The 20497-nt window shown below is 44.5% G+C and overlaps 1 protein-coding gene across 1 annotated transcript in view; it reads right to left on the bottom strand.

Moving 5' to 3' along the window:
• LOC132470520 (contactin-4) overlaps nt 1–20497 on the bottom strand; it is a 64187-nt gene that overhangs the window by 2660 nt on the left and 41030 nt on the right. Inside the window, exons 6-22 of the mRNA XM_060069195.1 lie at nt 17852–18055; nt 16157–16259; nt 15664–15848; nt 15158–15300; nt 14268–14397; nt 13671–13827; nt 11326–11453; nt 10474–10649; nt 9608–9725; nt 8571–8729; nt 7816–7965; nt 6467–6537; nt 5375–5609; nt 5128–5243; nt 2058–2253; nt 1247–1359; nt 192–366 (exon numbers count right to left, since the gene is read on the bottom strand). Coding sequence (XP_059925178.1) covers nt 192–366; nt 1247–1359; nt 2058–2253; nt 5128–5243; nt 5375–5609; nt 6467–6537; nt 7816–7965; nt 8571–8729; nt 9608–9725; nt 10474–10649; nt 11326–11453; nt 13671–13827; nt 14268–14397; nt 15158–15300; nt 15664–15848; nt 16157–16259; nt 17852–18055 — 2559 coding nt within the window. The remainder of the gene's footprint in view (nt 1–191; nt 367–1246; nt 1360–2057; nt 2254–5127; nt 5244–5374; nt 5610–6466; nt 6538–7815; nt 7966–8570; nt 8730–9607; nt 9726–10473; nt 10650–11325; nt 11454–13670; nt 13828–14267; nt 14398–15157; nt 15301–15663; nt 15849–16156; nt 16260–17851; nt 18056–20497) is intronic.

Here is a 20497-nt window from a genome sequence, read left to right as displayed (position 1 = left end):
TCACAGATTTACTGTCACCGCTGTAAGAAAAGTTCTTCGCAGTGATTGTGTCGGGCAGCCAGAAAGGGCTACTTAATAAGATACTTAGTCTTGTTAAATGTGTTAAATCTTGCGTGACCTCTTGCTAGTTTAATCATTTGTCCCCTTTTTTTCTGTTCCTATCTTCATCACAGTACTGGCGTGGGCCTTACTTGACATCTTTGGTATCCGGATGGGGCCGCTGCTGCCGCCGTCGCCGCCGTCTGTCAGGACTTTGATGTGGATAAGGTAGTCCTGCTCCTCGTCGGAGGGAACCTGAAGCTCCACGCTGGTCCTGTTGGTCTCCAGGATGCGAGTTCTTCCCGGCCAGGTCTCCCGGTACACCACCTGCGGACGGTAGGGCACCCACAACACACACGCACACATGCACGCGCACACATGCACAAGTTCATGCAGGCGCAAACACACACAGACACACACACACGCACATGCCCACACGCATATATACACACACACATACACACGCATATGCCCATGCCCACACATACACACACACACACACATAGAAAGGTTGCTACGTGATCAAATGATCAAAATAGGAACGATCAACAAATAAATGGACAGCTTTTGCTTGAAGCTGTTGAGAAACTGATTTCTAATGTTGTTGCCAAAGGATGTGTTTGATGTCATGCCGTGGATATTTCCAAGAAACAAATATGTCTTACAGGTTAGGCCAGGAACGTTTATTTATGTCACACCCTTTAAACACAACACAGACAATCATTTGGAACAGAAATGAAAAGTAAAAGTCTAGGAATTGGAGAGGCCTAAAAGGAAAATAAGTAAGCAAGTAAGCAAGCATCAGTGAAAATAGTAAATAAATAAATAATGGAAAACACTGAGGATGCGGACAGAACCACAATTCATAGAAATTGTCCGGACAATTGGTTTGCTACAAAGACAAGGTCTGTGCAAAATGTCTAGAATGACATTTATCGTTTTACTGGGGGTGATGGCCTGGGTCCCCCAATTCATCCAGTCCTCAACGAGAGAGATTATCTTTATCACCTGGGAGAGATCTTTTAATTTGGAGGAGTCGGACAGGAAGGGATCCATAACGTGACACTGGGGTGGTGAGCTTCATCAGCAACCCAACCCCCCCCCACCGTACCGCAACCAAGAGAGGCACCTTATTGCTATGATAGCAGCAGGCGAGGATATTGTTTTCCCAGTTAAGGTCTTTCTGCTATCAAGGTGACACACTGACCTTATACCCTGTCACTTCGGACTCATTTTCCAGGGCTTTGACGTGTTCCCAATTCAGAAAGATCCGGGAGTTCGTAAGGTTCCACTCAATGCTGCCTGGGGCCTGACTTGGAGCTGTGATGTGACAGAATAGACGGGGACACAATAACGACACGTGTGCATGCATGAATAGATCCGAGCACGACACATGAAAATCCATGCTCACATTTGATTGTATCCACAGAATCACTCACTCATCCTTAAAGACACTAGCAAACTGATAAGCGACTTGGAACATTTTCCCTTATTGACCCCCATGTCAAACTGCAACCACAAATGAATGAAAACATGTATTTTTTCTTATTGGTGTTGGTGTGTGTATAATTATAAGACAGCTCTACCTCCTGAAAAGGCTAAAAAAAACACTAACGAGGTCAGTTTCATGGTAACACATCTCTTTTTTTGGATGAGCCTAAAAGTTTAGTTACTACGATGTCAATGTCAACAGTTTCAATTTTAAGACACTTTGGATAGAAGCATCTGCTAATTGGTCTACATCAGTTATTTTGAGAAAACTGTTTCCTATTTATTTGTTGACAAATGTTACAATGTAACATATCTATTATTAGTTAATCACTTCACAGGAATCACAGGAATCTTTAAGCAATCGTGTCTTTCTAAGCACTGATGTCATTTCATTTTTAGCGTCATGATGTATGTACTTTTATTGACAGTATAATTAAGCTATTACTGCTTTGTCTGGCGTCCCTTAAATCAAACACCAAAAGATCTAAACGGTGAATGCTAGAGTCATGGCATAGTGGTGGTCTTACGGGGTTTCTTGGTGGTGATGTTACAAGGGGCGCTGGGGGGGCCGAGGCCGGCACTGTTGCGTGCCCGGACAGTGACTAGGTACACGGCGCTGGACTTCAGGCCGGAGAACAGAGCCCCCATTGGCCCTGGGTCTCCCTCTGCCACCCTCATCCCCTCTCCTGCGCTCTGCTCCGTACCCTCCTCCCAGCAGAGGACCTGCACCGGAGACATGGTCGTGATTACCCTGAAGATCGGAGGATCGTTTGAATGGCTCATTTGAGAATAATGTCGTTCATTTGTCAAATAATGATAATGATAATAATAATGTAGTGCAATTGTGTGGTTGATTAGCATATAATATAGTTCACTTGAAAGATAACAATAATCATAATAGACATAATCATAATAATAATCATAATAACAAAAAACATAATTGGCATGGTTCATTTGCATATAAGATAGTTTAATTGTTTACAGTGTTGTTAAAGATTGTTTAAACAACGTTAACATTTAAAAAGTAAACTACTGAACTTGGTGAAAATAGATAAAATCACATAAATAAGTAGTATTCTTGTTTACGTTTATTCATTTACAATACAAAGAAATCAAAATAACCAAAAATATATACAAATAAATGGTATTGTTATAACCCCGAAAAAGCAATACTGTTGGACACTGTCCCATTGCCAAGGTCTCTCTCTCTCTCTCTCTCTCTCTCTCTCTCTCTCTCTCTCTCTCTCTCTCTCTCTCTCTCTCTCTCTCTCTCTCTCTCTCTCTCTCTCTCTCTCTCTCTCTCTCTCTCTCTCTCTCGCTCTCCATTTGAATGCATGCAGATGACATCATCACTGCCAATATCCTGACGGCGGGCATGTAGATGTGCACGGCGTTCGCCCAGAGCCAGGTGAGCAACGCCTCACACTTATCATCCGTCTGCCATCTGCTATTCAGCGCCGCCGCCGCAGACAGGTGGACAGTGGCCTAGTGAGACGTCTGGCGTACACTGTTATTAAATGACCTCCTCTGGTCCCACAAAGTCACTCGAGTCACATGCCATTTTGTCCCCCATGTCCCCCCTGTGTCCACCCCCCCCTCCTCCCACCCTTTGCCGACGGCTGTTGGGGCTGGGGGAAAAGGGTTCAGATGTTCTTCCCAACCTTGTCCCGTAAGCCATGGGTACCAGGGAGTACAATGTGGTGTGCGGAAGTAGAATGGTGAATAATGCATAGTTGATCAACTGGAAACTTTAGCATTCGGGTCAATTAGAGATAGCTTCCATAATGTAGCGCGGATTTCCAATAATGTAAACTGTGTTTTATGGTATGATTTAATTTACCGTGTACATTTTTGATACTTTGATTAACATTTCCTCCGCACATTATTTTTTTTTTTACCTCTGCGTCCTCTCTCTCAGTACTTAGTTTAGTCCAACAGACTGCATTCATCATGGCTGCCTTTAAGCTATTAAAAGCCATAAAGGGCAAAGCACATGGGAGATATAACATCATTATAACTAGGAGTAGAGGAGCGTAAACGGAGCCCTTTAACATATCAACCTATTCCAAGTACTGGAGACGTGTCGGGAGGGAGAGCAGAAGAGGAATGGTCTCAGGCCGCACTTAGTGGACCAGTACGATGCGCTCACGGCATTGGGGATGGTGCCATCACTGGGATGGTTCTGATTGGCTGCCGTGTACAGGACATGGTTTGTGTGCCAAGCTACGCTAAGACTGGATGGCTATGTAACTGTAGTTACATCTGCAGGCATAACTCTCGTTAATGTAGGTCAACAGTGATGTCTGCAAACATTTCAGTACATACAGTAAAATGAGTGGTCATTACCAGATAATTTTTTCATGAAATGTATTTACTTCTGATTTCCCTTTTCAGTTTTGCTTTGACTAAGCACTGCTTGACTACAAAAGGTTGTCAAAAACATTTTAGTTCCACATTATGTCAAATCCTATCAATTTACGATAATGACTTTGAATTGCTCTTAAGGAGGTCATTGAGGGAGAGCCAAACAATTCAATTTAAAGAAGGATTTAAAGTTTACACAGCTGTTTTTAAGGACTACAACTAAACATATCCTCTGCGTTAGACGACTCAACCTCCAATGTTCCTCCGCAAAGATTTAAAGCTAGCCTGGGCCGTAACCTTGTGTTTTTCCTTGAAAGATCACGGTTTTCAAAATATCCAGATTTTCTCACCTCGATCCCCGGGGGAGAGTTTGTTGTAGAGTGCCCGTGATGTTAACACATTTTATTTTTCACAGCTATGGCTTCCCAAGGCACTGGGTTGTTTTGGAAAACGAGAGCAGCTGTGAACACACATCGTCCCTATTTAATCCTTGAGATTAGACTGTGACTAATAAACAGCTCCCATGTAGGCTGAACATTTAAATATCTATCTGCCTTTTGGCTGGCAGGTGACAATTTCTTGCTGTACTACCTACTGTGCTTTTGTCGGCTAAATCATGGGATTCATGTGATCTATTTCCCTTTGGCTTTAATATCCCCAAGCAGTAGTGATTTGTGGTAGCAAACTAAAAATCTTATTTATTTTTATTTTTATTTATTTTATTTTATTTTTTTTTCTTATTTTATTTTTATGCAGATACACTTCTAATATGATCTTCAACAAAAGTAATTCTGCTATTTTGTCACTACTACTAAAAGACTGATCCCATGTTTTCAACAGTCGCTCCGCCAACCAGTTTGTTAACAAACACCCTGAACCCGATTCACCTTCTCTTTGTGGCGTCGAAGTGCCTTCTCTGAGGCACTAAGATGTGAGGAGGGACCCCAGCGGTGAGGTGGGTGGATGTGTGGAGTTGTGTGTGTTGATGGCCGGGTCTGACAGAGGGTTAAGCTGCTAGGATACCTGTGGTATTCCGCCATGGGTGTGTGGAGCATTTCCTATACAACATTGCTCAATATAACGTTCCTGCACAACGATGGAACATAAAAACAAGGCTTACAGCTGAAAAAACTAAGTATCCCGACGTTTATTTCATTACCATGGTGGTTACATGTCACCCCCCTTCGACCAAGAGCTCTCGGCCTGAAACGGGTTCCTTTTTTTTGTTCATACCTCATATCCAGTGATTCGTCCACTGCCAGGACCCGGTGGCACTGGTTCCCAGTACACCTCAATCTTTGAGGACGACACGCTCCTGGCCCACACTCTGGACGGTGCCTCCGAGGGCTCTGAAAATACACAACCATAAATACCTTTGATTGATCATTTGTTTGTAATACTATTGGGCCTAACTAAGACTGAGCACCTGGAGCACCTGGAAGGACTAAACTAGTGTATGTGAGCGAAAAACAGTACTGACCGTCTTCGGCGGAGAGCACTGTGACCACGGGGCTGAACGGCCCCTCGCCCACGGCGTTGTAGACCCCTACTTTCACCTCATAGCGGGACAGGGGAGCGACACTGTCGTTCCAGTACACGTAGCGGGAGGCGTCGGGCGAGGCCAGCACGGCCTGGGACCACACGCCGGACCCCTGCGGCCGGAACGCCACAATGTAGCCCAGGTCCTCGCCGCTCTGCAGCTCCTCTGGGATGGGCTGGGATAGAGACGGAGTAGAGTAGAATGTGATATTAATAGAGGAGAACGCACCATGTAAAGATCGATAGATAGAGAGAAAATAAAAAATATAGACATTATTTTTCAGACTTTTTGTTATTTGATGTCATTAGCTAGATATTCTTTAGCGAAGATGAAGATAATAGCAATGTTAAAAATTTTATATTTTGTTGGGAACAGTAAGGTTTTATTTTCTATATAGCGTTTTTCTTCTCCTTTCTATCTTTGTTCAAGGTTGTGCCAGTAGGAGCTCATGGGTAGCGATGCCTTGAGCACATCGCCTCCCCAGGGATACGGAGCAAACAGACAAACGGGTAAACATCCTGCTTGGTGACACATTTGCTTTGCTTGTGATTCGCCTATGAGCCAAGTTTCTTTGTTTCAAGTCCTCTTCACCTCCGTGAGATGCGGGGTTTGTTCCAGAGTACCAGTAGGACAAAGATATCAAGGTTCTGTCATGAGTCACATCTACACTCATCAGGTTTGACAAAAAGATATAAGCAACGCAGTTTGATCTTTGGCAAACCATATCACAGAGAAAGATACACAAAGCATCTGGACTTTTTGTTCTGCAGCCACAACAAAAAATAGACATGAATAAATGCCTCAGCAATTACCATCAAAGTCCAAAGGGATTCTGATTGACATGCTTGAGTTTACACTTTTTGAAATGACATTTCTGTGTCAGCAAATCAACAATCCAGGCCTTTTAAAAATAACCTGCATTCATCAATGCTATTATTATAACTCAGCAAAAATCCCACCATTGGCAAAATCTCTCAAAGTGATGTGTCACAGCAGTGGCCCTCACTTAACCATGAGTCAGGATCCTCTTACCTCCCAGGAGATAACGAGCTCTCCCCCGCTGCCGCCCCCCCCTCTCACGTTCACTGGGGCCACCTCAGGAACTGGATGTACAGGAAACAGGAAACAGAAACGTCATTCTTCAAAATGCTGCAGGTTAACACTATGCTTTCATTGTAAAGTGGTGCTTCTCTCTTTTTAAAGAAAAACAAAGGATTATGTCCAACTGTGAGACAATCTACAAACCCTTTATTTTTGGGTGGTGGTGGTGGTGGTGGTGGTGGTGGGGTCCAATTGTAATCAGTTGCATTCTCTTTTGGTTTTCTGGGCGAAGTACGATTAGTTATGTTATGATGTCATTTTATGAAGCCCAGCATGAAACCAGTGGGAGTCCGGTCACACTGGGATTTAACCAGCAGGACGGGAACACAGGGCAATGCTTCTTCAGAGTACACAAAATAATGTCATATAAAGGCCCATTCATTCACTGCTTCGCGGTGTGGAGGGGGATATTCTCTTCAATGTTTTCCGTCTACCTGAGTCCTCTATAATTGTGGGATTCAAATTGTGGAGGGCTGATATAGAGACAATGCTGCTTTCCATTTAGGTTTCCAGTTGATCAACTATAAATTATTCACCATTCTACCTCCGTACACTGTACATCATTTGGTCTTTAGATTTTGATAATAACATGATGTAGTGGATCTCGATGGGCTGCAGTCTGCCTGTAGGCATCTTTGAGCAAGATGCCATGGCCCGCTAACTGCTTCCTAATGACGTGTAACTGTCTGCACTATCTAAGCTTTACCTGCTCTTTAATGACATGCATCTGTATTCACCATCTAACCCCTACCTGCTCCTCAATGACATGCATCTGTATTCACTATCTTCCCTCTAACTGCTCCTTAATGCCCCGTCTCTGAATAAACTATCCAACCCCTACCTGCTCCAGAATGACATACATCTGTATTCACTTTCCAACCCCTACCTGATGCTTTAGGATATGCATCTGTATTCACTATCTAACTCCTACCTCCTCCTTGATGCCCTGTGTCTTTATTTACTGTTAGTTGCTTCAGATAAAAGTGCCTACTAAATGTCTAAATATAAATTGTGTCTCCCTCCCTCCCTCAACAGCTGAACAGGCTGTGAACAAATTTCTAAAGATAATTGATGCTGTTATTAAGTATGAGAAACGCATTCAATAACAAATAGATGAACCTCGGTAAACGTCTGACGATTTGTCCCGTGGGCTACAGAGTCAGACTGAGTCAGAGACAGAGGCAGCGACATTTGAGAGACAAACAAAACAAAAATCTAAAATTGGTGAGTGAGCAATCAGAGACATGAACACAGAGTTAGGGATCATCAGTTTGTTGTACCTGCGGCTTTAGTTTGAACGTGTCGGGATGGCATGCTGGGCTCTCCAACTCCCACACCGTTGATTGCCACAACCCTGAACTCATGTTCCACCCAGGGTTTCAAACCTGTCACTGTGGCGTGCGACATCTGTCCAGGCACACAATCAGGAACTAGGATTAAAGAAGTCAGAATTGAAAGGTTTTACTTTAAATATATCTATTGCGGTTTGCAGTGTGCATTGCTCGTTTTTATAAAGCGCTCTATAAAGGTTGACTTGATTGGAAAAAAACAGTTCAATTGTAAAGAACAACTACTATATAATATATTCACTATTTGTATTGCGTCTAAAGTGATTATAAATGCAATAACTTGACTTATCATTAAAACATGCACACTATTAGTTGAAAGGTGAACAACTCCTGCCTCAATGACCATCACAAAATCCTCAGATAAAATAAATCCTCATCTTTTTCTCCGTGACCAGGGAGCAATGCTCTTATCAATAACACATTGAATAAAGAAGAGGCCTTTCACAACCTCCATGAATAAAAAAATAAAAAGGTGGAGTCAATCCATCTCACTTAGTGCCATGTTCAGCACATATTGATCGATTATAAAAACCTCCATGATTAGCAAACATTCCCTTTAATGCCGTTGAATTTAGCCAATTGTGTCGCACCTCAGGATAAAAATAGATTAAAGAATATTAAGAAGTCAAATATATGCAGTGGCAAGCCTTTCAGTGGATGGGGGAGGGGGGACGGGGACTAGTCACCTGTCTGGGCGGTCTGCCAGCCTATAGAGTAGGGGGTCCTGGCCTGCAACGTGTAGCTGGTGATGGGGCTGTGGTTGTCGGGTCCAGACCCCCAAGAGAGCTCTACGCTGGTGTCGGTAATCCTGCTTACAACCAGGTCCACAGGGGCCCCCGGCGGCCCTGAAGCCCGAAATAAAAGATGGTGTTGGGGAGGGTGGTGGTGGTGGGGGTGGTGTTGGTGGTGGTGTTGGTGTTGGTGGTGGGGGTGGGGGTGGTGGTGGTGGTGGTGGTGGTGGTGGTGGTGGTGGCGGTGGTGGTGATGTTGGTGGTGGATGGGAGGGTTTGGGAAAAGGGCAGACGCCTTTATCAGCTTTATAGTTCCATAGCAGCTGAGACCAAAGCAATCGATCAGGGTTTGTTGCATGCACTGGAGAGAACCAAGAGGAGTAGAGAGGGTAGAAGAAAGAAGAAGTGTGTGGCCTCATAACTCATCTAAAGAAGCCTCAAACGACGGCTGTTTGGAGACAGAATAGAGAGGCTGTGTTCTTTTGGAAAGTGTGGTGGAAGGGGACCAGTAGAAGCAGTTGAAGAATATTGTATTCATGTACATATACAATACTTAAAAAAAGTATTGTATATGTTTTTATTGTTTGTGACATTGCTGATAAAAAGCTTTAAAAAACAACAATCTCTTCTACTTCTTACAATGATTGTCCGTCTAGAGAACAAGTGGATGAGCTATTGTTGTTTCAGACATTTTTTCAGGCGACTGTGAGACTGAGGAGGAAAACAAAACCGGGCAAGCACTTCATTTGAGATTTGGATGAGAAATAAACTAAACTAATATAACAGGGCAAATAAATAAACATGACGGCATTTCATGACATTATAAAGTTTATTTGTGAAGACAAAACACACATTTTTCTTGCCTATCACACAGCCGAAAGAATTATGCCTCAATGTCATCCAAATCCCTTCAACAATGACACAGCACATAAACTAATTAGCGAACGGCTAATATGAAAGGATGACAAGCTATGCATACATAAGGCCCTTACCTCTGACAATCAGGTCTGCTGCAGCCGACACGCTGTCAACCACTGTGTGCACCATGCATACATATTTCCCAGAATGCTTCAGCTGAACGTTACGTACCATCAGGTCACCTGCCGACACCTAATGACAAGGTGTACAGATTTAATAACATTTTCAGAGGGGCTGGGTCTATTGAAAGAGCAAAGTAGTCACCCAGAAACGATAAGTCTTGCTAGACTTTTCTAACGTATTGACACGGGAAGAACATGTTCGTGGACCGCATTGGCTCCTGAGAATTGAGCACTGACATTTGGAAACTCTCAAAAATGAAACTGGGGAAAATTTCCCCATGATAAGGTACTCAAGTAACTCCAAGGGCAAACATTTTGCTGCTGATTCCTCTGAATCCGCTGATTCCTTGTTCCTCAGTAAGAACTAGGAATACAACGTGAAATCACTTTTTTAGGCTGCATGAGCAATCTGATACCAGTCAAACATTCAGACTGTGTATTCAAGTAATAATTAGTATGTGCTCATAAGTACAGTACATACTGACAATAAAACTCTTTTTGAATTTGATTCTGATTAAAATTGTGTAACTCGTGGTCACTTTTACACCACATATACAGGCATGTTATATTTTAAACAAATTAATGTTAAATATACTGTTTTTCATACAAAAATGTTATGAAATAAAAATGTATTGCAATTATTTGCAATATCTCTCACTCTTCTGCAGTTCTCTGCCTTGTTCGTTCAGAAGTTCTGAATCATTTTTTTTTGTCGTTCTTTCTGTAAGCATATTCTTATACATTGGAGAAACCCATTTTCGTAATTCAAGCGGAGCATCATTTGCGGCGGGTTGGGCTTAGGGCAGAAACGTACGTACCCCTCCGATCATCTCAAAGTGTTCCCGCCGATGGCCCAGGTCGATGGGCTTGCCGTTGAGGAACCACTTGAAGACGGGTTCCAGCGTAGGGTCGCTTACAACCTCGCAGGGCAGCACAACGCTCTGGCCCACTGTGGCGTCCAGGGCCAGCGGGGGCACCACAATCCTGGTGGGTTCTGTTGGGGAGAGACAGAGAGAAAGGAGAAGGGAAGAAAGATAGAGACAGAGAAAAAGCGAACGAAAGTGTTAAGGAGAAAGAATCCACCAAATAAAAAGTGAGAAATAAAGAAAGTAAAAAGAGAGATAAACAATAAGAAGAAATGTCAAAGAAAGAGTGGAAGAAAAAGATAGTCAGAAAGAAAGACAGACGGAAAGACAAAGAGCCCAAGACGAACGGACAGAAAGTAAGCAGCTTTTTAAAATGATCAGCGCTCAATGATCAAGTGACCTTTCATGAGTTCACATGTGTTCGACAAGTTCCCTTCCAAAAACTTAAACCCCTTGCAATCAGAATTCCGGCTTCCTCCAGATTGAGACAAGATTTTTTTGTGTACAATAACCATCTGTTATTTTGCTAAATCTCCCTCCCGTCACCGCTGTTTCATTACATTTGTTAACGATCTAAACTATTTGTAGTACACATGCCAAATATTTTCACCACTCCTCGGTGTGAACAATAACTCAGGGCTGACAAACCCAGGGAAGACTTATGCTTCTGTCAAAGCCGCGGGAACATAAAATGGCTGTATATTTCATGATCAATTTCATGCTTGGCTTGCTGTTTTTCTAACCTTAGAAAAGATTTAAACTCTCTGTTTAAAAGGTAGTGAAAGCCCACCAAGAGTAATGTACCTTTTACCACCAGCGAGCCGGAGCTGCTTGACGTTCCGAAAATGTTCTGGGCCACGCACGTGTACCGCCCTGTGTCCGATTGGCTGGTGTTGGTGATGCGCAGTGAGCCGTCCTCCTTGATCGCCCGTCTGAAAATGAACACAGAACTCCCTCTTTAAAAGGTTTTTCACACCACTTGTTCGATCATTATCAATGACTAAATGAATTACTTTATTCTCTTCCTTGCCCCCATTTCCGCACTCTTAAGTTTTTTCTTATTCTATCTCTTTCTCGAGAAGTCCTTTCTAAAGGCACATCAGTGCACATCAAGAGATAGCGATTGTCGTAGTTCAAGCAAAGCATATGTGCTTTTGGGGTCAGGGTGGCGCTGGGTTCCCAATGGGACACTGGGGCCTGTTAGAAAGATCCAGAGTAAAAAGGCTCGAGCGGCGCGAGGCAATACCAGTGGAATCACTTTATACATCCTTATCAATGTAAAACATACGTAGCAGATACAATCGTCCGACTGCAAGCCATTGGTTCCTAGATATAAGACTTTGAACTATCACAGTTTCCGGGGGAATGGTATGAGGATAACGCTGACTAAAATACCAAACGCAGAAAGACAGACGAGAGACTGCAGACATGAAACGGAAGAACAGTCAACCTCATATTCGTCTCTCGCAGTTTGAGATGTATCTATATGCCAGAAGCTGCTCGCGACGATAACACGCTCACATTGCCATTGTTGGTATTCAGCGAGAACATTTGCAAAACACATGTAAACAAGACTCCACTTTTCGTAACCTTTGCTTTCACCAAAAAATGAAACAGAAGAGTGAAAAAAGGTGATCGGTGGCAACGAGCAACAGCTCAGAAATCAAACACATTTCTATGAATAAATATGTATCCAGCAGGCGCCCCAGCCAAGAGCCAGTGAGCATGTCTGACATCGTGTGCTTTGCCCTGATTTATTGACCAAAACATCAAGCACTGAGTGATGGAGGCCTGCTGAGGACATGACCCCAGGGCCAATGAGCTGTAAGACAAATAGAAACCTAAAGAACTATCTGCTCCGCGGACAAGAGCTGCCTGCGCACTAGGGGAGCCGGCCTGCCTGCCTCCCAACCCACCGGAAATAATGACCATTAATACCCATTCATTAAATATGTGGTCATCATTATTTATTTGCATGCATGTATGTATGTATGTATGTATGTATGTATGTATGTATGTATGTATGTATGTATGTATGTATGTATGTATGTATGTATGTATGTATGTATGTATGTATGCATGTATGTATGTATGTATGTGTGTCTGCATGCATGTATGCGTGTTTGTATGCATGCGTATGTTGTTGAATGGTTCAAAATTGAATTAGCTTGAGCGACTTTTTCTTCTTATCAACCATAAAGAAACAACGTCACTGATATTATGCAACTCTTTGAAACACTATACACATTAAAAGTTTGGCTGAAAAGTAACTGTAGAAAGACAACGTGGCAACCCTTGTTTCTTTGTCTTTGTGTCTTTGTTCCCGGCACAGTGGAACTATCTCAGAAGGACATTAAACTTGCATGATAACTTCAAAAGCCTGATGTTTCTAAACGGAGCGCTGTTGAGTCAGCTGGGTGTCAGTCGGCTGCAGTTCAAATTAATTGAATATATCAAATAGAAAGAAATCACATTTGCATACTCATGCTGTTGCGTCTCACGGATCCTAATAGGTCTTTTAGGGATAATCGCAAGCGGCTACTTTATTCCTCCCTCTCTTTCCCCGAACCCCTCCATAAAAGTGACATTCATGCTGCACGAGGACCCCACCTTGACTTCTTCATGCATATTGCATCGTCCCAAGGACAGCCACCCTCTGCGCGGCCTGTGTTTATGGCCACTGCTAGAGATTGATCAAGAGGCTAAGCACAATGAACTGCTCGGTCGGTCGGCAACACACTTAACCTTCCGTCGCCGAGGATTCAGGGCTAAAACCAAAAAATAATACGTCCCATTAGAATTTTTTTGTTATTTGGCATCCGTGCTTAACTGTTGCTCGACAAAACCTTCAACTGCCCTTTTCTCTATTTTTGCTAGTTTGCTTTAAAAATATATTTATGCCATGGCATGTTACACTGGTTGAAGGCACTGGAAAAAAGCAATAACACAACAACAAAAGATTTTCAGAGATCTCCCTCTAAAACCCTACACCACCTGGGGTGTATTTCATGCCACAATGACTTCCAAAGTCCGCTTGAGGTGAGCCATAAATAGCAATGAGCTGGGGGGGCAGAGGGGGGGATGCTCCTCCACACATTAATGCATGCTAGCAGCGGCATGAGCAGTGGTGCGTGGCGCACACCCCCTACCTCCTGGTGTCCTTCAGTAGCTCCCCTCCTCCGCCTCTCCTCCAGGAGACGAAGGCCTTGGGAGCGGCCCGCGGGCGACACTCCAGGACCACCTCCCCCCCACGCTGGACCAGGGTGGACTTCTTCACGGGGGTCCAGGAGAAGTCCGGCGCGGAGGCTGGGGAAGGGGGGCAAAGGAGAACGTCGGGGCGACGGCATGCTACTTCTTTGTCTTAATGTCTTCCTAATGAGTCATTGGAGACGCTTTCATCCAGAGCCACTTGCAGTGGATTGGGATATATATATATAGTCACTGAGGAGCTGGAAGTGGTTTATCTTGCTCAAGGAGGCCCACAGGTTAGGTTGCAGAGACGTTGGGGATCGAACCTAGTTTCGGGAGGGGAGCCGAACAACCCAGCCGTCGAATGTGCAAAGTGCACATTCACTGGGCTTACGAAGACCGAAAACTTGACAGCAGCCTACTATTCTTTATTACAACACTCCAAACAGGCATAACTATTGGCAGAGTTTACTGGGAAGTGAGCATTCGGAACAAGTCTAATGTACTGTTTCAGACATGTAGTGTATGCATAGCAAACAGAAAAATACACGACTTACCCACAACCTTGAGCTCTGCGCTGGCATAAATGGCACCGTGTTCATTCTCCGCCAGACACTGATACATCCCCGAGTCGGTGAGAGAGACACTGGCTATGCCCAGCCTCCCATCTTCTATGTGAATCCTTTCCTGAAAAGTAAATCCACCAATGATTCATGTCCCTTCACACTTTTCCTTCTATTTCTTGTTCATTCTTGTTTTTGTTTTTGTTTTCGGAGGTGTGAGGGGGTTGGGAAAGACTAGAATGCTAAATCCAAATCTGGATCATTTTCAAAAGTCGATTTACCAAAAGTTTTTGGTAAATACAACGTGAGGGGAATCTAATTTGTCTTTGAATTGTGTTTGGCTGTGGTACTTCTGAGGCATACTGTGCATGTCTGTGTCCTGTTTTTAATTGATATGTAGATATTGGACACTTGCAATCTCAGCCAACAGGGTACCAGATGGAAAAGTCTGGTTTATCTTCCCATATACAACATCTGTTCAATCCTCTAGGGCTCGTAGTGGTTTTTAGGCAGTTCGATGTTTGTTCTTGGTAGAGCTAAAAAAGTCTGTTGCACTCATTCAAAGAAATAAAATACGAGTCATGTGAACCAAGAGTGAAAGGGTGCAAGGTTTTAAAAAGGGATCATTCTAAAACATTGATGCACCTTTGTTTGATTTCTTCTACCTGCTGATATTACGGCCAGCTGTATTATTAAACTAATGATTAGTTAGTTCCCAAGAATTTGGGAAAAAGGTGTTTGATCTGTATTGTATTTTTTATATGAAAGAAGAATTACAGTCCCAAGACCCCGAGCTAGGGGTTACGATGAATGTCAAAAGAAATTACAAACAATATGTTAATAACCTCTGGGCTATTTTGAGCTAGCGAGCGGATCATGCATACCCCGGGTGCCATCGGCTGCCCGTTCTTCAACCATCTGTAGGTGGGCGTCGGCTTGCCGCTGGCTTTACACTCCCACTGCAGATTAGCCTCGATTGCGATGTTAGCATCCTTCAACGTCTGGAGCCACTGCAGGTGTTCAACGTCTGGGGATATGAACACAAACACAGGAAACCATTTTTTGTGTTTTCAGCCGTGATTTTCAAGGACAATAATTTGTTGGCGGATCCAATCCAATTTTCTTTCCAAGTTAAGTTTTAGTGAAGATATAATAAAAGTAATAAATATTGGATAGAAATATTACATTTCTATCCAATATTACATATGTTAATATAACATGCATACATGCACGTACACTAGGTGGAATTAAATAATACTGCATAAGAACAAAATATTGAGTCGTTGTTTTTATTGGCTTCATAAATAGATATTCCGAACATTGACTGCTCGGGATTCAGATCACATCATCGAAGAACATTCACCAGGCCCATTGTGGAACAAAGCCCTACTCTGGAAGAGGAGCCGTCCCCGGGCCACGTTCCTCCCCCTGCTGTTCTCGGCCATGCACTCGTACTGCCCCTCGTCCTCGGGCCGGAAGTAGGGGATCTCCAGCACCCCGCTGGAGTGGTGGATCTGGATCTTCCCCGCCAGAGGACTGCCGTCAGCCCGCCGCCAGGAGATGGAGGGCACGGGGCTGCAGGGGTCATCCGACAGCGGCAGAGAGAGGTCACACATATGACAGCACAAGATGGCGGCGTAACGCTGTGGGTGGGGGGGGGGGGGGGGGGGGGCACGTCTGCGGCCCCTGATTGTGCGGGACCGGGATGACTGACGTGTCCGCCTGCTGGCTCGTTGTTGAGATGGTGGGAGACGGCCGCCGGAGAGCGTTATCGCCGAGGCAACATGGAAGATAATAAATCGGGAGGGTCAGGGGTCGGCGTGGGGGGAGGATGTGCGTGTGTGTGCGGGGTGGCACTGGCGGAGGGGTGCGGAAGCACTTACTTTCCCAAGGCGAAGCATTCCAGCGTAACCGAGGACCCTGTGGGAACGTGAAGGCTTTCCGGGAACTGCACCTCGATCTTGGGTTCGTATTCGCCCATCACGGCTGCAGTGAGAGGGAAGACAACCAACGCTCAGTCGGAACATGAAAGAGTGTCATTAACCCGACAATCCTCGCCTTGAATGACACTTGCGTAGTAAATCCATGAGTTCTTCATCTGCCAGGGTTTGCAATCATGAAGGCGGCATTCATCGGTAGATAACAAGTTGGGCAATCAAAATCTGATATCTGTGAACTTGTAGCTATCACTATTTCAGTTTCTGTGGAGCTGGTACTCCAATCTGGTGGTTTTTCACGGAAGCATGGGTTGGGATTACACATGTACTTGAGCTCAGATCTTAAGTGCTCCACACACCGAGCTGTGATAAGGTGCCTTCTTCACACTGCACTGGTTGTGCCAGTCGGTGTGTGAGTGTACGTGTATCTCTGTGTGTGTTGTAAGTGTATGCTTGGGTGTGCTTATGTGTGTAGCAATTTAATATCTGTGCGTGTGTGCGTGTAGTGAGTGAATATGTGTGCTTGTGTATAGATATGTGTGTTTTCTTGAGCATGTGTCTGTGTGAGATTGTGTGCGTGTGTGCGTGTGTTTGTGAGTGTATGTATGTATGCACGTGCCCGGCCTGCACATGCTCATGCTTCCCTGTGAGTGAGCAGGCAGCAGCATATGTAAATATGTGCCCTCATGCAGACATTGAGTGTTCTCCTACACACAGCTCTGTTCATTGGGCCAGTTGTAAAAGCACACAATGAAAACCTCCTCTGTAAGCACAGAAGCCAAAACAAAAGCAATAAAACCAGTAAATACTGCTTCATGCTCCAACAATGACGGATCTCCCCGCCCCTCCCATCCAACACAGCAGCTTGTTTCTCTGCCATAACATCAGGGGGCTGCAGGGCCTGGCTGTTGTGTGTGTGTGTGTGTGTGTGTGTGTGTGTGTGTGTGTGTGTGTGTGTGTGTGTGTGTGTGTGTGTGTGTGTGTGTGTTTGGACGGATGGTTTGAGTTGCGTTGTAGGTGTGAATGCATGCTTCTGCACAGAGAGAGTGTATGAGGGGCCGCCTGGGACAGAATTCATACTTAGTCTTACACACACTATTATAATCTCGCATATACATCACTATACTCCTTTTACATGTATGTATGAGAGTGTATAGCATACAGAATTGCTGGAAATTCCAGAGTGAAATGACAGCGCAGAATTTTGAGCGCCAGAAGCTACCAACTCTCTCACACACACTACTATACTCTCTCTCACACAATACGATTCTCTCTCACACACACTACTATATTATCTTGCATAAACAACTATACTCTCTCACACACACTACTATATTATCTTGCATAAATAGCTATACTCTCTTGCACACACTACTATACTCTCTCACATACACGACCACACATTCTCATACAAACATGTAAAAGGAGTATATAATTGTGTGTGTGTATGAGTACACTGGTGTATATGCAAGATAATAATAGTGTGTGTAAGACCAAGTATGAATTCTGTCCCCGGCGGCCCCTCATACGCGTGTGTGTGTGTATGTGTGTGTATATACATATATGTGTCTGTTCATGGGTACGTTTGTGTGTACGTGTTCATGCCTGCGTGTGTGTGTGTGTGTGTGCGTGTGCGCTCACCATCCGTGCGCAGCACAACAGGCGTGGGGGAGCTGATGGCCGTGGCGTTGTTCATGGTGTTCCTCACCACGCAGGTGTAGTTGCCCACATCTGACGCCTCCACCTTGGCGATGTACAGATTCCCTGTGCGCTGGGACACGAAGCGCCGGCTGTCCTGCAGAAGGAACCGGGGCTGCCCGTTGAACACCCACGAGTACTTGATCTCTGGGAAAACGTGCACACACAACCACAGAGGAACAGCAGTCAGTGATGATAGGTGACTGTTGTTTTAGAGCTCATGCTAATGCTAAAGATCAGACAGGCCGTTGAAATCCAAAGATTATTTGATCTCTGCAAAATAAAATGGATATATGTTGACGTTGGAAACTAATTGAAAACCCTTGGATGACCTCTGTGGAAATATGTTGAAATGAATTTAAGAAAAAGGCGTGGATGTAATAGCATTGCTGCTACCAAGACATGCCAATGAAAACGGACAGATCTCTTTAAATTACTAGAGATACATATATATCTATATATATTATTATTTTATTGATATATATATTTAAATAAAATAATGGGGATAAAAGTAACACAAGAAACAGCCAAGATTTTGGATCTCGGTAAAATATACATGAATACACATTAAAGAACGGCCCATTGAACACCCCAGAATATGGTATCTTTAGATACGTATTACAAGAGGCAGTAATAGTCAGATTATAGAACAGACGGCCGATTCAACACCAAGGAATATTTGATCTCGGTGAAAATAAAGAAGAGAATATACATATTAAAGGAAAAGGTATGGCGGTGATGTAATACTATAGACCAGACATGGCCCCAGGGAACAGAATATCGACAAAGGGTAATAAAAGAAGATATTATTTTCAATGGCATTCCAAAAAATCTACCAGACCGCACAATGACGACAAGGAAGAAGCAGGCCCGGAAATATATCCAGGTATAAATAGAAGGGTCGGGCCAGGATTACATTTCTTGGCTGATGTCAGGCTACCTATACAGGCAGAGATGTAATGGTATGCACAATGTAGAGGATGGGAGGTGGGGAATGAAAAGGGAAGGGAAGGGATGAGGGGGGCAGGGGGGGGGGGGGGGGGGGATTTGGAAGGTGTACAGATGGGTGTGTCACTGATGCCTCTGTCCGTCTAGCATGGGGCGCGGTCCAATTTAGAAAGAGGAGCTGTCTGGACGGGACACGTGTGGTAGGGGTTAATGGGACAGAATGGCTTGACGTTACCCCTGCCATCTTATTATAATGCTTTTGCATGTGCGTGTGTGTTGGGGGATTGTAGGCTTTGGGTAGACAATCAAGTGACAGCTCTTATGACACACAACGGCTTTTCCCCATCCTCTCACACACACATACACACACATGCTCACACACACACACACAGATGTGCACACACACACACACACACAGAGCAAGAAAGAGTGTAATGCAGTGGGAGTGATAGCACGAGAAAGAAAGCAAGAGAGAGAAAGAGAGAGAGAGGGAGTGGGATGACAAGAGGAAGAGAAATAGGAGAAAGATAAAGAGCAAGAGTAAGGCAGGGAGAGATGGATAGATGGAAGGAGAAATACAGAGATAAAACAGGTGGGACAGAGCGATAAATAGATAGAAAAGGAAAGGGGTAGAAAGGTGGAAGACATAGATAGCTAGAGAGATCAGAAGGGAGATATAGAGAGAGATGGTGAGAGACAGAGAGGTTCAAACAGATAGTGGAGAGCAAGAGAGGGAAAGAGAAAGAGAAAGACGGAGAGAGATAGAGGGGAAGACAGAAAGATAAATAGAGCGAGAGGAAGGCAGATAGATAGAGAGGCATCCTGGGAAGGAAAAGAAGAGACAGAGAGAAGGAGGCAAAGACAGGGTGAGAGAGAGATAGAGAGAGAGAGAGAGAGAGAGAGAGAGAGAGAGAGAGAGAGAGAGAGAGAGAGAGAGAGAGAGAGAGAGGACGACTGAGAGTGATGTGCTCGTTAAAGTGGCTTGGCGAGGTAGTTTTGGCAGAAGGAAAAGGGGAGGGCGGGGGTTTGGGAGAGAGGGAGGTGGGGGACCTGGGCTATTACAGCGGCCATCCCGTGTCAGGAACACATGACATGCGGCAGTAGCAGAGCCCCTTCCTCCCCCCATTTTCTCCCCCACTCATGTCCCCAATGACAGGCTAAGGCGGCTCATAAAACTTAAAGCTCTCAACCATAGACTTCAAGTGAATTAAAATCATTATGGGGAGAGAGAGAGAGAGAGAGAGAGAGAGAGAGACAGAGACTGAGAGAGACAGAGACAGAGAGAGAAAGAGACAGAGAGAACCACAGAGAGAGAGAGATGGAGATAGAGACAGCGGGAGAGAGACAGTGAGAGAGAGAGACATAGAAGAAAGAGAGGCAGAGAGAGAGAGAGACAGAGAGAGAGAGAGAAAAAGGGAGATAAAGCGAAAGAAAAGAAGAGAGAGCAAGGGAGAGAAGTGGGTCGGTTACAGACGGCCCCCATACGGCTCTTTCATGATAACAGACCCAGGCGGGACCCCGCTCAGGGGCCAGCGGTCTCAGAGGCCCCCAGCGCCCCTCAGAGGGGTCCAGGCCCCCAGCACCCCTTCACAACCACCGTCCTCCGCCGACCCAGTCTAACTCTTGATTGCTCAGAGGAAA

This window comes from Gadus macrocephalus, chromosome 13 (assembly GCF_031168955.1).
Source record: "Gadus macrocephalus chromosome 13, ASM3116895v1".
Taxonomy (NCBI): Eukaryota; Metazoa; Chordata; class Actinopteri; order Gadiformes; family Gadidae; genus Gadus; species Gadus macrocephalus.
The sequence above is the reverse complement of the archived record's forward strand: the minus strand, read 5'-3'. Positions and strand labels throughout refer to the sequence as shown.